Source organism: Dipodomys ordii, unplaced genomic scaffold (assembly GCF_000151885.1).
Source record: "Dipodomys ordii isolate 6190 unplaced genomic scaffold, Dord_2.0 Scaffold93, whole genome shotgun sequence".
In the NCBI taxonomy this organism is placed as follows: Eukaryota; Metazoa; Chordata; class Mammalia; order Rodentia; family Heteromyidae; genus Dipodomys; species Dipodomys ordii.
Window position 1 is genome coordinate 2,140,056 of NW_012267309.1, and position 16,826 is coordinate 2,156,881.

Consider the following 16,826-nt stretch of genomic DNA (forward strand, 5'->3'; position numbering starts at 1 on the left):
CAATTTACATATAAGCTGGTTTCTCTCCTGCTATGAGAGCGGAACCCTTGTGGGAGTGGGGCAGCCTAGGTCCATTCTACAATCCCAGCCTCTTCCACTGCCTCAGTGTGGCTGATCCACACATCTTCCTTGGGAACCACCTCCCTGCAGGGCTCTCACATACAACCTAACCAGCCCAGCTGATCCACACACCCTGCAGGGACTGTAGGGACACGGTATGGTACCATAGTGTGACCCTTGGAAGCTGATGCTTGCTGCTATAACACACCAATTAAAATTTTCTGAGTGAAACCTAATTGGATAACGTCCTGGACCCCATAGACTCTGGCTCAGAGATCCCTCAGTTTCTCCCTGAGTGGGCTTGCCAGCCTCTGTGTGTGCCCTCCAGGAATGTCATGTACCCACAGGACCTGTAAAAAATAAAATCTTTATTTTCATCTGTGTCTTTACCAGTGGAAGGGAGCTTTCATCTCAACGGTCCCAAAACAAAACACTGCTGCAGACTACAAGCCTGGTCCTGCCACCTGTGTGATAGGAGTGCTTGAACAGCAGGCAGTTGGCACATCACCCCCCAACTCACTTCACTGTGGGCACCGCTAGGGGTTATTGCAGGCTACTGCAGGCAGTATATCCTGGGAACAACTGTGACAGCCAATGAGCTTGGGCCTGATCTTTGTATCTCAGGACAACTTTCCAATGAGGCACAGGCTACACTTCCTCCTTCTTGGTCAGTGCAGGAATTTTCAGAGCTTGTGCCAGGGCAAGGGCCTAGTTCAGAATGCTCTGGTATGCAAATGCCCAACAAAAGCCACAAATGATCCCTCTCTCCCAAGTGGTCCTTGGACAAAGCAGGGGACACAGGAAGGCAAAGCATCTCTTTCCCTAGCTCCATCACCTGGCCTCTCTTTGGAAGGACCCCGGTAGCAGGACAGCTCATGGAGACATGACTCTGTTCTCCAGTACCAAAGTAATTTACAACTCAGAATGCAACTGTGGAGAAAATCCTTTTTATCAACACATGTAAGGCTACATTCTCCATTACCATATTCTACCCATTTTTGCCTCTGCTGCTAGAAAACAAGTGTTCTCAGTTACATTGCCCTTCTGTGGCTCTTGGCATAGACTGATGTTTTTCCCACACCTATTTTGCACATGTATTCTCTTATGCTTTCTGGAAGAGGGCAAAGTAGAAGTAAACAAAAGCATTCCTAGCCACTCATGCCTCATGTTGGGAAATGTTCCAGATCTTTCCTGAAGGACCAGTTGGAGGGCAGTAAGGCCTGATGGGAGGCAGGACAGAGGTTACAGAGCATGTGTGGACATGGGGCATGCATGTGTGAAAGGCATATGTATGCAGAGGATGTGTACATACAAGGGGCCTGTGTGTGCAATGGGCATGTGAGAGGCATGCATGTGAAGGATGGGAATGTGAGAGGTTTGTATGAGGGGGACAATGAAGGAGGGTGTGCAAATGGCATGTGTGTACATGAGTGTGCCAGTGGGACCATTGGTTGGAAACTGCATGGATGAGCACCTGTGTGGTCCATGTGTCCTGTTGGTGTGCTCTGAGTACATCAGTAGGCCTAGGAGTATGCATCTATCAGTAAATCAGGAATGTACCAATGTCTTTTTCTCATATGCATGTGTATCCGTGGGTACATAGTAGAGTGTGTGTCACAGGTATGATATTCTGGAAGGGACTGCTCCACACTTCACCATAGTTCTCTCTAGGAATGGGGGCCCGGTCAGGCTGACTTCCTTTCTGCTCCACTGTCTGAACTGTTCTGTGTGTTACTGCTGTACTTTAAGAAAAAACAAATAAAAAACCAGCATGTTCTATGTGCAAGCACTTCACAGTCCTGTCATGTTTGACCTGGATGGAAGCTGCCAGTCCAGGGAAGGAAGTCAGCCCAAGCTGCCCCCTTGGGTCCTGCATCTAGGATAGCCCCATCACCTGGTATCGGAGAACTCCAGATTGGTGACATTGAGGACACGCTTGCGATTGGTGCTATAATAATAGTCCACGAACTCCTTCAGCTTCATCTTGCAGTCCTTCTGCTTGGTGACATCCGTCACGTCCACACTCCGCTCGGGCCCTGGGGATTCAGGGAAATGGTGAATATGCCTAAGAGGTGGTATAGTCTTCCTGAAGACAGATATGGGAGCGAACCCTCACACTGTCAACTTCCCTCAGACATGGCAGCAGCCGAGAGCACAGAATGGGTTTGGACCTGGAGACTAAGATTATCAAGGCTCCCTCACCTGCCATCCCCCAGGGTCAACACAGTGCCCAGTGCTTTCTTCTTTCTGCAGTTATCACAAGGACACAGTGAGGCTGTGAGGTGGTGAATCTCAGGCCTCAGAGAAGGGAGCCAGGTCAGAAATTAAACCTACAGTTTCCTAGTAAACCTGAGTTTCAGAAACACAACAAATACATTTTAGTGTAAGCATATTCTGAATAATACAAAAATGAAAATATCAAGGACCCTACATGCTACATGACGTGTATTACCATGGTTTGGTAAGGGTCCTCCAAAGGCCCACGTGCTAACGGCTTAGTCACTAGCCAGTGGCATTACTGGGAAATGGAACCTTTAGGAGGCAAGGCTTAGTGGGGGGCAGGGCCTGAAGTGGTATTGGGTTTTTTCTTTTTGCTTGCTGGTTCATGATGGCAATATTTTGCTCCACCACACCTTCCCGCCATATTCTACCCTTGCTGAAGTCCCACAGGCACGGGATCATGGTTTGGAACCTTCAAAAACAAACTAAATCTTTTCCCTTTGTTAGTTATTTGCCTCATATTTTGTTAAGTGACATAAAGCTAACTAATATAAGTATCAACTCATTCTAAAAACATCAACTGAGGAGCGAGGGAAAAACATTTGTCTTGATGAGGAAAAACTCAGGATAGTCAGATAACTGAAGTGGGAAAGTCTTTATAAAAGACATCATCAGTGAAGGGAGGGCATGAGTGAACTTGTCCTTTGCCAGGGCCCCAGAAGCTACTCAGATACAAGGTGGAGGCCACTGAGATTTCACACACACAGACACTATTGTAAAGATACTATATAGAGGGTTACAGTTACATGTGTAAGTTAATGAGTACATTTCCTATTGAGCACGGTTACCCCCTCCTTTGTTTTTCGGCACTGGGATTTCTGTGGACAGAGGAGCTAGATGTCAACAATGGTGGTGATGCCACCAAATGTGTACCAGGCACTGACAATGTCCTCACTGTGAAGGCACATGCACCCAGGAGAACAACTTGCCACAAATCTGAGCCTGACCTCTATGAGCCTCTGAGCTTGTGCTTATAGACAACACCTGGGATATGGGAACTTGGGCTAAGCCACACCACAGGGACACTGATAGCATGACCCTGATATGAGAAATTCATAGCTCTTTTCTCCACTAGAGCCACAGAGAGGAGCCTGTCAGAGAGAAAGAGACTTCAGGACATAAAAAACAAACGTTATATGTAGTCTTGTTTGAATTCTGATTTTGAAAGACCAGTGTAAAAAAGGTTCTGTGTTGAGGAAACTGTCATATGAGGCAGAATTAAACTGGGTCTCAGACTCTATTCAAGAAATTAGTTAAGTAATTAGAGTATGATGATAGAATGAACATTTAAAAATTAGCTGCTCAATAGCTATGTACATGTGATCATATAAAATGATGCTTACTGAAATGAACACCAAGAACAGAAACAAGAGGTTTTTGTGTGTGTGTGTGTGTGTGTTTTTGTTTTTGTTTTTACTTTTTGTAGATTTTGTTTTTCTGGTTTTCCCCTTTTGTGGCTGTCTTTAATTTCTGTACTTTTTGTCTTGTATATAACTTTATCTGATTTGGGGAAGGGAAGGGGAAGCAAAGGAATGGTCGGACAAAGGGTGAACTAATGCAGCCAGCAATATGCATGTTGAAAATGAACTATGCAACTTGCTGGGGGAAGGAGGTTGGAAGGTAAAAAAAAAAAAAAAAAACTGGGAGAAAAAGAGGGAAGCAGTAACACTGTTCAAAAAGAAACGTATTCATTACCTGACCTATTTAACTATACCTCCTTTGTACATCACCTTTACAGTATTTTTTGATGTTGTTGCCAGTCCTGGGGCTTGAACTCAGGGCCTGGACACTATTCCTGAGCTTCATTTGCTCAAGGCTAGCACTCTACTATTTGAGCCACAGCATTACTTCTGGCTATTTCTGTGCATGTGGTACTGAGGAATGGAAGCCAGGGCTTCATGCATGCTAGGCAAGCACTCTACCACTAAGCCACATCTCCAGCCACAATAATTTTTTTAAAAGTTAGCTGTGAGAGCTGCATACTGAGTTTTACCAGTGAAAAGGTGATCCACTCTGAAATACTCCAAGCCAAAGAAAAACAGGGAGGACAGAAAACCAGCTGATCGTTTGTGGCCAGTGCAGGTACACCTGGCTTACTTTTCATTGCTCTCATTTCATATATTTAAAAAGTTCCATAATTTAAATAAATGAAAAGAAGAACATAAAAGCAATAAACACCTTTAAGAAGCATATCTTCCCTGTTCCTATCGGCATAACTATGGAAGACCAGGGCTCTAGTAGCCAGGGCAGCCCCAGGCCACAATGACAGAGTAGATTCCCATCTCCTACTATGAGCGGGATGAAAATCACTCTTACATCACAGGAGTGAAATGTCTAATACCAAACAGTATCACTTTCTCAGTGGTTGCTCATGCCTGGCAGAAGCAACCCTGAACAAGGCTGGTAGAGCAGATGTGATGTAGTAGAAGAAAGGCAGTCGCTGGTGAGCAGAGCCAGACTGCCATGTGCCTGGTAAACTTACTACCCTCATGGAAAAGCTGGGTAGAAGCTGGCTCACCAACGTGGTGGAGCAGAGCAGAAACAGCTTTCCTGTCTGCCCATAGCTAAGCACTGCTGACTAAAGGCCCCGGTACGGCACAGCTCCAGCCCTACCTATCTGCACTCCCTTTTGAGAAGGGACCCACAGAATGAACCTCCTCCACAGACCTCCCATTCCCCTTAACCCCAGCCCAGGGTGAACAGCCTCTTCTCAGAGGCCTCACAGCTCCTGTAGTCCATGTTGTTCTACCCCTTGGCTGAAAAAAAATATAATGGCTTCCCAGGTGGAAGCCACCAGGTGCCTGGTGTTCTCACTGGACCCCAGAACCTACCCACTGTGGGCTTCACAGATGTGGACAGACAAGCTCAGAGCAACTTGTATGCAGTTCACCAGCCTACATCCTCTCCTACCAATGCCAGCCACAAAGTTACCTCCAGCAATACCTGAGCCTGGCAACCACAGGGACCTCAGAGCCCAGCCTGGCAGCTGCCAGCCCCACCAGAATCACTACAAAGCTAAGCTTCTGCCTCTCATCTATCATGCTGCACTTTTCTCTGCCCACAAGTGCCCTGACTAGGCATGTCACAGAACCATGGCTGTAAGTGGACATGTGATAGCAGCTACAAAAGGCATCGGCAGAATCCCAGAAGAATCCAGAAGGGCAGTGTGGGAGGCAGGTTGCAGTGTGGGTGAGGAAGGCCTGGCCCTTGGCTGGCAGCCAGGATGGGGAAAGAGCCTCGTAGAGCTCAAGGATCCTGGACATAGCAGGGCATGTGACATCGCACAGCAGAATTCATAGCTGGGAAAACCAAGGGATCACCAGAGCAGGTTGTTTGTGATTAAAACAACTGAGAGGCAAGGGGTTCCTACTAGGATCCACTTGGGAGAACCCAGTACCATCTAAGAATTCCTAGAATAGAGGCCAGGGGTTAACCTGCTCACATAATACCCAGAACATGGCTAGGGTGCTAAAGATGTGTGCACATGATAGTTAACAATGTCAAGGCCTCCCAACTCCAGGCCCCCACAAGATGCGAAAGAGCCAGCACTTACCCACATAGTTCTCGACGTCACTGACATAGAACGTGGGGGCTGGGACAGCCAGGCCCAGCCCATCTTTCTTGGGGACAAGAATGGGTTCAGTGAAACCATGTTCCTCCATGTAGCCCAATGTGAGCTGGCTGCCTGGCACACGGGACACCACATCTTCAGCGCTGTAGGGAAAGTGTGGGTCAGAGTCCATGCCACATCTGGCTACATGCACCCCAGGAAGGTCAGCCACAGGCTAACCACACGCACAAAGCGCAGGGAGGCAAGAGCCACTGTGACCTAGGTGAATCTCTCTCACTAGTCATGCCAGCCAGCCTAATAGGTGAGGAAAAAACAGATCCCTCCATTACCCCTGGGCTGGCGGAGGCATGAGGCACTGTCAAAATGAGCTACACAGGGAACACTGTCCAGGGAGAGCCCTCCTGGGCGGATATAATAAGTCCAGGTCTCCAGTCAAACCCCACATCCAACTGCATCACTGGGATGTGAGATCCTCACACGCACTCTCAGGAAATCATATCTCCATAGCAGGGACATCACCTTCCTGGCTCTGAGCTAACATCACCCATCAGGAGACCTAGGAACTGCTTAGTGCAGCCACACACACTCTCAGATATAGAAGTCACCTTTCTCACCCCTCTTGGACTTAGTTTCCCCATCAACCCAGTGCAACTTGTCAAGTTCCATGCATCCAATTTCACTGCAAGAGCAGCAGCTACCAGGATCAGGGATGACCAGAAAAGAACTAGCAAGAGTCCACCTCGGAGAAGGTTCTCAGAGGCTATATAGTACATGGCTTGGAGGGCCTTAGCCAAAGCTACATGGAGAAATAAAAACTCAGGCTTTAGCTGTCCCCTGTCCTGCCCAGCCCTGCCTGCCCCAAACTCCTGCCTTGGCTGAGGTGGCAGGGTCAGGGCAAGGACTCCACCAGGTTGGTTACTGTGATCCTTGTGAGAATGTCTAATCCTGGATGCTGCTGCTACCACAGATCCAGAGGTAGATGTGGTCGTGCAGAAGGGAAATTGACTGAGAATGTGCAGTCATCCTAAGATCTTCCAGGGACCATGTGGCCCAGAGGGTATATAATCTGTTCAGAGTCACACAGCTGGATGTTCTCTGTCTCATCCAATGTATGCTGGGCACTGCCTTGGGTGTGTGGACCCTGCTGAAGCAACCCCTGGCTGGAAATGCTGAGAACAGGTCCATAAAAAGCACACAGGCTGACAGCTGGGTATGCCTTAGAGAAACCAGCAACACATCACACAGAGGCCTGGAAGCAGGAGCGGTGGGTAATGAGCATACAGAGCTAGACTTGGGACAAAGCTAGTCTGAGTCAGCTTCCCAAGGGCATGTGCCAGTAGATGGACAGAAGATCAAGAAGCTGGAGAAAGGTTGTGGAATCTCAGAGCAGGGGCCAAGAGCTGAGGTCTGGGCAGGCAATGTCTCAGAGACAGCAGTCAATAGAGGAGGCAAGTAGGTAGCAGGAAAACCCAAGAAAGGACAGGACATCTAGGACAAGGAGACTGGAGTATCCAGTTTTGTTGAGGAGTTAGTTAAAGTCAGGAAGGAAAAGCTAGATTGAACACATAGTAATAGTGACAGAGTGACTGGAAAAAAAAGGAAGAAGAAAATATTACATAGACAACTGAGCAAGGCCAGGGATACCAAGGTGGTACCAAGTAAGCTTAGGAAGCCACAAGTCTCCCACTAGGTAGAGATTAGCATTGGTAAATCCAGACCTCTAGCTCTTATCTCACTGGTGAGAGTTCCAAATTCATACCAAATCCAGACTGGAAAATCAAAAGTACAATCCACAGAATAGGAAAGAAGTACTTTCATATGAGATAGAAAAGTGTATTGTGTGGGAAAAGTTACATTCAATTACTTGAAATGTTGGATAAAATGCCAGGCATTCAGATGACCTTGTTGGATGACACTTCATGACTTCTAGAGACACCAGCCAGGAGAATAGGGTACTAGAGTAAGAAGAGATAGAGTAATGGGACAGAATTGAGCATCCAGAAGTAAGTCCTTGCACTATGTACAGAAATAGAAGATCAGGGAGGGGGACGGAAAGAAGAGTGAAAGAGAACAAAGATTATAAAAGCAAGTTGCTGTTCCTAAAAAACTTTTGACTTAGCATGTATCAAAGAATAAACTGTAGTTGCTACAGTGACAAAACTTTTAGAAGAAAACAATGATAAAGCTTCATGTCCTTGGAGTTGATAAAGGATTCTGAGCTATGACAACAAAAGCACAAGGAAAAGAGAAATATCAGATAAACTGGACAGCATCAAAATTACTTGTCTGCTTCAAAGGATACTAAAAATACAAAAGTACTTTTACCACAGAATAGGGAAGAGTATTTCCAAGCCTATATCTGATAAGGGATATATATGTAGAATATATAATAATGAACATTATTTTGTATTACAACTCAATAATAAAAAGGAAAAAAAAAAGGACAAGACAATGGATCTCACTAGGCCTTTCTCCAAGATACACGAAGAACCCTGAACACAAAGAAAGGCTACTCAGCATCTCTAGTCACCAGAAAAATACAAATGAAAGTACATGAGGTGGTACTTCACACATTAGGATAGCCAGAATCAAAAAACTAACCATACACTGCTGGCAGGAATGTCAAATAGTGTGCCCCTGCTTTAGAATAGCCTAGAAGGTCCTCAAACAATTAGAGAAGGAATTACCATAGGTCACAGCAATTCTGCTCGTAGAAAAAATGAAAACATATGACTACACAAACATATTTGTACAAGAACACTTAAACAAGAATTATTCATAGTAGTCAAAATGTAGAAACAATCCAAATGCCCATCACTTAAGAATGGATAAACAAGAAAATATTTTGTCATACAATGGAATATTACTCAGCCAAAAAAGGAATGAAGTACTGGTGAATACAATGTGAACAAAAGTAGATTAGTAGTTGCTTAAGGTTGTGGGGAAGGGGGTGTAAGACAGGGGTAAGGAATAAAGGTATTCTTTTGGGGGGGATGAGGAAAAGGTTCTAAAATTGACTGGTGAAGATGCATGATTCTAGGCACATTTAAAAAGCCATTAATTCTTCACTTTAAACCAGTGAATTATAACTCAGTAAACATAGAAGCAGGGAAGAAGATGGAGGAGAAATAAAATACTTTACACATACAGAGTAAGGATAAAAGCGACACTGGATTCTTATCAAAAATCACATAAGGGCTGGGAAGGTGGCTCAGTGGTAGAGTGCTTGCCTTGCATGCATGAGGCCCTGGGTTCAATTCCTCAGCACCACATAAGCAGAACAAAAAAAGCCAGAAGTGGCACTGTGGCTCAAGTGGCAGAGCGCTTGCCTTGAGCTGAAGAGCTGAGGGACAGTGCCCAGGCCCAGAGTGCAGGCCCCACAAACGGACCCAAAAAAAAAAATTTAAAAAAAATCACATAAACAAGAAGGGAGTGGGGAATACATTTAAAACATCAAAAGAAAACCCCACAAACTTAACATTCTTAACAAACTTAACAGTAATATTCTTCCAAAGCGAAGAAATGAAGATTGTCAGACAAAAACAAACCATCTGACAGCTGTGGGCAGCTGGACTGGGGGCAGCATCTAGTAGCTGCTTTTTCTCACCAGGCCACTGCCTGCCTTCATAGGAGGCCTGCTTGGGCTCCCAGCATGGGCCTCATGCATAGCAAAGGTGTGGGCATCAGAAAATCTCTACAGACACCTCAGGACATCCACCAAGGTGCAGAGACAACACCAGGCAGGTGTCAGGCATCAGAGGTAGGGAGAGAAGTGCTTTCTTCCCAAAGAGAAGTCACTGGCACCATCTTCTGTCCCCCTCACCAGCCCCTGACAGATGCCAACAAAGGGGGAAAGCTATCCACGAGAGTGCTGGGGCCCAGGTGGGGGAATCCCCTGTCTCCAGAACAGGTTCTTGGTTCCCTCCCCACCCACTCTCCTAGAATGACTGACAGGGACAGACTTCTACGGCTACAGTAGGTGAAGGGAGAAGGGTCCAGCTCTTGGGCCCCACCCCATCCAGGTCCCATCTGAGAAAGGCCTTCTTACCTGGGGAAGGTCCGACTCCGTAATTCCTTGATGAAGACCTGGCTGCCATTCTGCACTGGCTTCACATCAGGTGTCTGCCCTGGACCATGTTTGTGCCAAGTCCGCTTCTTCTTGACTGTCGGGGAGATAGGAGTTGAGATACATCACCAAACACAGCCCCACCTGGCCTCTGTGGTCCTGAAATAGGACCCAATGGGAATCCAAGGGGCAGCAAAGAAGTTGGGAAGCCTATGGACACAGCAAAACCCAACTTTTCTCCTAAGGAACAGCCCCCAAGGTCCCTCTACCTACACATGCATACACACATACCCATACATGGAAGAGCCCACCCCTTTGCCCTCAGTCTCAGGACTCCTCTTCACTCCACATTCCCAATGGAACTATGACCTGCTATCACTCTCTGACCCAGAAGCAAGGGTCTCCCAGAACCCCTTCTCATTTAAGACTACCTGAGGTACCACCACCCCATAACTGTAAGGCACCTATTGCTTGGCCCACAGCTGCACATATAGGGTCCACCCTATGCAGCAGTGACCAGCTGGGCATGACTGAGCTGAGCTGGGGTCACTGGTAGTAAGGTCTTTGAACATTGCCTTTGAGGGAAGAAAACAACCAGGAGGGCGTTGGTATCCCATTAGGGAAGTAAGCTAGGCTGGAAGAATCTCCAGGTACTAGAATCCCCAGAGTGTAACACTGCCATCAGGAGCCACCAAGCACATTTCAGCCCCAGCAGCCAAGGTGAAGACTGATGCCCAGCAGAGACCCTGCCCTTCTGCAACCCAGATAAATGCATGCTGCTTTGGTCAGCAAGAACAGATCACTACCCAGGCTGTAGTACTTACGCGTGGACTTTCCATGGGTTTTCTCACAGTTCGGGCAGTGGTAAATGTCAATGTCTGGAGCCTCCTCTTCTTCCACCCCAACACAGCTGAAACGGAAGGAGACAGACCATGACCCTTACATTTCATCTCCCTTAGAAGCGTCTACCCGCCAAGCCTGAGGGAAGGTCCCTGCTCACAGAATGGGACTAAAGCCAGATATAACAGCCTTGTGTGGAAATTACGGTTCTCCGGGACAGAGGGGAAGGAAAGGGCTGCACAGTTGCCTTCCTGGATCTAAATCTTCAGCCCAGACCCAGTGTTAGAGATGGTTACTATGAGGAGTTACTGAATAGGCCACTCATCCACAGGCTGCCTCAGTGAGGGCCATCACCACCCTGGCACTCCAGGGCCCAGGGATGGCAAGAGAGTGTCTCAGCCAAGACACACCCATCACTTCCCCATGAAGCATTCTGGAGCAAAGAACAGACCTAAGGCCATCCCATATGGACACCAGCCTAGTTCTGCCTCCAAGTGTTCATAGCAAGGGCTAGGTGGCAGGCCTGTCTTCCTCAATCCCTGGATTTCCTCCAGGCCCCTACAAACGTGCTTGGAGATTTATCCCAGGAGAGAGCTGTCTACTAAGCAGGCATTGGCCTCATCATTACTGAGAGGTATTTAGGAAATGATGATAGTGTCAAAGGATATAACACAAAATATTGATAAGCTTCTAGAGACAATTCTAACAACAGAAATGTATTGTTCCATTCTAGTAATCCTGAGATCTGAGGATCATGGTTTGAAGCCAGTCTGGGCAGGAAAGGCTGTGAGACTATATCCAATAAACCATCAAAAAGCCACAAATGGAGCGAGGTATGGCTCAAATGGTAGTGCACTTAAATGCAAAAGCTCATGGACAGCACCAAACCCTAAGTTCAAGCCCAAGGACACACACACACACACGCCAAACCCTAAGTTCAAGCCCAAGGACACACACACACACACACACACACGCAACAGAAGAGCAGCCATCTATAATATGTGGTGAGAACTCAGCCCAGCAAGGGCAAGACCCGATGATGATGATGATGATGATGATGATGATGATGATGATGATGATGATGATGATGATGATGATATGGCATTTTTCTTTGGGTCAACTACAGAATATTATATAGGAGAAACTCAGGGAAATGAGACACCTGGACACCATCAACATGAACTAGGCAGATAGTTTTTACTTAGGGCAAACACTACTAATCCATCAAAAAACAAGGTTCCAAATATTGGTTTCAGTCTCACAACATGACTGAATTTTTCTTTTGTTGTATTTGCTATGTGGGAACTTGAAGGTGCTGATACCAATTTTATTCCCATCAAATTAATAGGACATTTTTTAATACTGATGTAAAAATGAAGAGACTAGGAAATAGGAACAAAATGATTCCTGTGGGCAGTGTATGTTGCCAGAGCTAGTCAGGAGACCCAAATCCCTGTTCCCACTGGATGGTAAGCTCACCCTAACAAATGGACTCCAAAAATTCCTTCACACAAGATTTTTTTGGTCAGTCATAGGGCTTGAACTCAGGGCCTCAATGCTATCTCTGAGCAATTTTGTTCAAGGCTAGCATTCTACTGCTTTAAGCCATGGAGCTACTTCTGGATTTCTGGTGGTTAATTGGAGGTAAGAGTTTCATGGACTTTCCTACCCTCCTCAGTAGCTAGGATTAGAGGCATGAGCCACCAGTACCTGACTCAACTTGTTAGTTTCTTATCTTGGTTACAAGATAAAAAAGAGGAGAGGAGAGGGGAAAGGAGGGATGGGAGAAGGGGAGGGGAGACAACTTATTTGTCCATATACAGAAATCAACTATGTTGTCTAGTGTCCCTCCCCCTGATGAAACCGTGTCCATGGCCAATGTGACATGAATGACAAGAGCAGCTGGTAATGTTACAGATGAACAGAGCCTGGAGATTAGACCAGATGCTAGGAGTTGGCTCAGCTACATCAGGGTTGGGAGATGGTGAGAGTTTCCCTCTTCCACTACCTAAACTCAACCATTGTGAAAGCAGTATATACTGCAGTGCAGATGTTAGGCCTGGTCTTATAAATGGCCACTTAGCCACTTAGCATAAGCTGAGGATATAGGTCCCAATCCTCAGCCCAGCCTCTGAGCCACTCACAGTCACCTTGACCAATGTCAAGAGAAACCACCAGGACCTCCCTGGATTGGAGCCATATGGCACATGGGCTCCTGGGGAGGGAAGCTCAGTGTGGCTGGAGTAACGTCATCAGGAATCTGTGCTCTCAGGTCTAAGCATCAAGAAGGGCATTATTTCTGACTTCTTACAACCTTCAGGTATCACCTGATGATGGGGAAGCAAATGCCTTAGCAAATTTTTCTCTCATCCAAATGCAGGGCTCTTAAATGAGAGCAAGTAAAATATTTATGTATAAATGAGCCCAGCAATGAGAAAATCAACCAAACCAAATGTTGATAAGCACTTAGCTAGACTGACCAAGAGAGAAAAAGAGAGAAGACTAAAATTGCTGAAACTATAAATGAAAGTAAAGACTCTGGTACTGGCCTTAAGGAAATAAAAAGAACTATTATAAAATACTATTATAGGGGCTGGGAAGGTGGTTCAGTGGTAGAGTGTTTGCTTTGCATGATGAGGCTCTGGGTTCGATTCCTCAGTACCACATAAGCAGAAAAAAAAGCCGGAAGTGGCGCTGTGGCTCAGGTGGTAGAGAACTAGCCTTGAGCTGAAGAGCTGAGGGACAGCGCCTAGGCCCAGAGTTCAGGCCCCACAACCAGACCAAAAAAAAAGTGAGTGAGCAATCCAGCCAAGTATGAGACACTGAGTTCAAATCCGGGTACCAAGGGGAAAAAAATTCCCAAAGCAGACATTACACACAATGATAAGCAGCTAAAAGCTCTTCCACAAGATCACAAATTAGATAGGGTGCTGCTGTCACCATTCTTGCTCCACATGGTAATAAAAGTCCTAGCTAGAGTAATTAGGCAAGAAAATGAAGTAAATGCATCCACCCTGCAAAGAAGTAAAATGATGTATATTCACATAACATAGTTCTTAGGAGAGAGGCACAGAAATGGAGGGACAACTGGTGAACAAATGCAGCAGTAGTAGCCACTAGATACTACTGAAAATGAACTATACAACTTGTGAGTGTAGATGAAGGGAAAAGCTGTGAGAAAGCAAGGGAAGGGGTGACATTTCCCAAAAAGAAATGTACTCTTTATGTGACATGCAATTGTAACTCCTTTGTATAGCCCCATAATAATAATAATAATATACCTGAAAGAAATTTCATCTCCCTACCAAAGTATCTGACCCCACAGTTCCAAGGATAGGGACAGCACCTTACAGCCTCATCATGACTTCAGGAAGCAGTCAACATGAACCCACTTCTCAGGTGAGGTAGCCAAAGCTCAGGGTAACATTCAGAGACCAGCCAGCAACAGAACTGAGCATTGTGAGTATGTGAGTGTGTGACCATGCTCCATACCTCTCAGGGGGAAAACAGCAGGTAGGGATGCAGCTCAGAGTCTGGTCCCCATGCTCTCCATGTCTCCTATGCAGCCCTCATGAGTTCTGGGCTCTACATGAGCACCAGCTGGAGAAGGTGCTATCTTGGGGACTGGAAGGGTGGATGCTCTGAGACAACCCCCCACCATGGCTTCCTCCATCCAATACTCCTTACTACCCCACACCCACCAGGAAATAAACTGGACAGCACAGGTCAGAGGCAGTGGCTCATCTCGGCAGGATAGCCAACTGATTTTGAACAGGAAGGTCCAGGAAATGACAGGGAAGAGAGAAGTGGCTTTAACAGCCAAGTTCTTCTGTTTCTGTTCCAAATGGACTCAGAGAACAGAGGGCCTCATCTTCCCTAACCCAGGGAGAACTAGGACCTGGGCCAGAGGTAGGTACAGTACCCACAGGGCCAGGCCAGGGATGACAACAGGATCCACTTGCTCACTTACCGCAGCCAGAGGAAGCAGAATATCTAAAGGGACCCATGTTAGTTCTGTGCCAGCCCTGAGTCACTGCCCCTACTGCCTGGACCATTAATGGAGAGGCTAGCACCAACTCCCAACACCCAGCACCTAGGGCCACACAAGACCCAGCTGTGCAAGCCACTAACACTATAGTCACCATCACTCTCACAAGCATGCTCATTGACACTGGTTACTTATTTTAGTGTGCCACGGTTAAAACTTTCCAACTGCTCCTAACAAATAGTTGGGAAATGATTTTAAAAGAAGAAGGAAAAGGAAGAGGAAGAGAAGGAGGAAGGAAAAGAAGGAGAAGGGAGGAGGAAGGAGGAAGAAGAAGGAGAGGAAATAGGGAGGAGGAGAAGGAAGAGGAAGAGAAGGGAGGAAAAGGATGAGGAGAAGGAAGAGAAGAGAGGAGGAGAAAAAGGAAGGAAAAGGAGGATGAGGAAGAGGAGAGCCAGGTACTGGTGGCTCACACCTGTAATCCTAGCTATTCAGGAAGCTGAGCTCTGGAGAATTAAGGTTTGCACACAGATTGGGCAGAAAAGTCTGCAAGACTCCATCTCCAATTAACCAGGAAAACAAACAAAAGCCAGAATGGAGGCATATACCATGATATACCATCAGCCAGGAGCAAACAGGCTAAATGAGAGTATAAGGCTCCGAGTTTACCTACTACAGGCAAAAAGAGACAGACAGACAAAGACAGAGAGAAATAGAGACAACAGTTACAGAAAAATGTTATATATTCTTCTAAGATAAGCAAATGGTAAATGATGCTGCTGATTCTGAATAGGATTTAACAAATTTGTGGTTATGTGGTCCCTATGGCCCTGGTGTGTTATTAATATCATCCACCGAATGACAGGAAATGTGGCTTCCTGACACTACTCTGTAGCCCTTATGTGAAGAATCCATTAATTAGTTTAAAGGCAAAAGAAGAACTATTCATTTATTAACGTTATTTCAATCCCCTGTCATTCATGCAAAGTGAGCAAATGATAGTGAATATCAGTTTGAAAATTCCTGCAGTTCATGTCTCAGTGATCCTGTCTGCTCTGCCCTCTGCAGGACACCACTATGGGACACCTGACACTTAAGCAATTGGCAGATTTTGGGTACCCAGAATGTGTATGACACAGATATATGTTGGCTTGTTTACATACATACTATGTTGAGATCTGTGTGCTGGTTTGTGCACATATGTCCATATCTGCACATGCATGTGTGTTCCTGTGCACTATACCCATCTTGCCTCTGAGGCACCTCCAGTGCGGGAACAGAGGTGAATGGTGGTGGCATGTTTAGAAGGCCTAGGAGCAGAAACATTATCTCACTTCACTGTACCACTAGGTGAAGTCAGTTGGTTTCATCTGAGCCAGTTGTGACCCCAGCAGCAGAAGATGAAAAGCAATGCAGTACCTAAAGCCCCGTAACTAGAAAGATAATAGAATTTCCCAGCACAGAGTTGGATGGAGGTGGGGAATAAGATAGAAAAAAAGAAGCTGACAGAAGGTTGGGAAGGGCAGAACTCAGTGTCCTGCAGGGACACAAAACCCCATTAAGTTCTCTAAAAAAGTCTGTTTGCTCTCCAGAAAACCTAGGCTCTGTCCCAGTGTAAAACCCTAACCCTGCCACTTACCATTGCTCTGTGGAGGACGCCCAGAAGAGAAAGTGACTACTCTGAAGCTGTCCTGCAGGAATACTTGCTCTGCAGGTGGCCAAAGGCCTGTCAATTTGGGAGTCTCTAAATCATAGCCCAAGTATCAAGGTATAAGGTGTGCAGTGACAGCCTGCCTATAGAGCCGTGCTCTGCTGCAGATGCCAGGGCATAGAGTCCTGTGGAACTCCACATGGGCTCAGGCTACCTTCAGTAGAGCTTGAGGGTCCAGCACAAAAGCTCAAGAAGAGCCAGGTACCAGTGGCTCACACCTGTAATCTTTAGGCTACTTAAGAGGCTAAGATCTGGAGGGGGGACCAAGATGGCGACGGGGCAGTAGGGAAACGCCACAGCTCTCTCCAACCAA

The 16,826-nt window shown here is 46.4% G+C and overlaps 1 protein-coding gene across 1 annotated transcript in view; it reads right to left on the reverse strand.

Annotated features, from left to right (window-relative positions):
• Phf2 (PHD finger protein 2) overlaps positions 1-10,906 on the reverse strand; it is a 31,672-nt gene extending 20,766 nt beyond the window's left edge. Inside the window, exons 1-4 of the mRNA XM_013026433.1 lie at positions 10,802-10,906; positions 9,960-10,074; positions 5,894-6,054; positions 1,955-2,096 (exon numbers count right to left, since the gene is read on the reverse strand). Coding sequence (XP_012881887.1) covers positions 1,955-2,096; positions 5,894-6,002 — 251 coding nt within the window. The 5' untranslated portion in view covers positions 6,003-6,054; positions 9,960-10,074; positions 10,802-10,906. The remainder of the gene's footprint in view (positions 1-1,954; positions 2,097-5,893; positions 6,055-9,959; positions 10,075-10,801) is intronic.
• Positions 10,907-16,826: the final 5,920 nt, after the last annotated feature.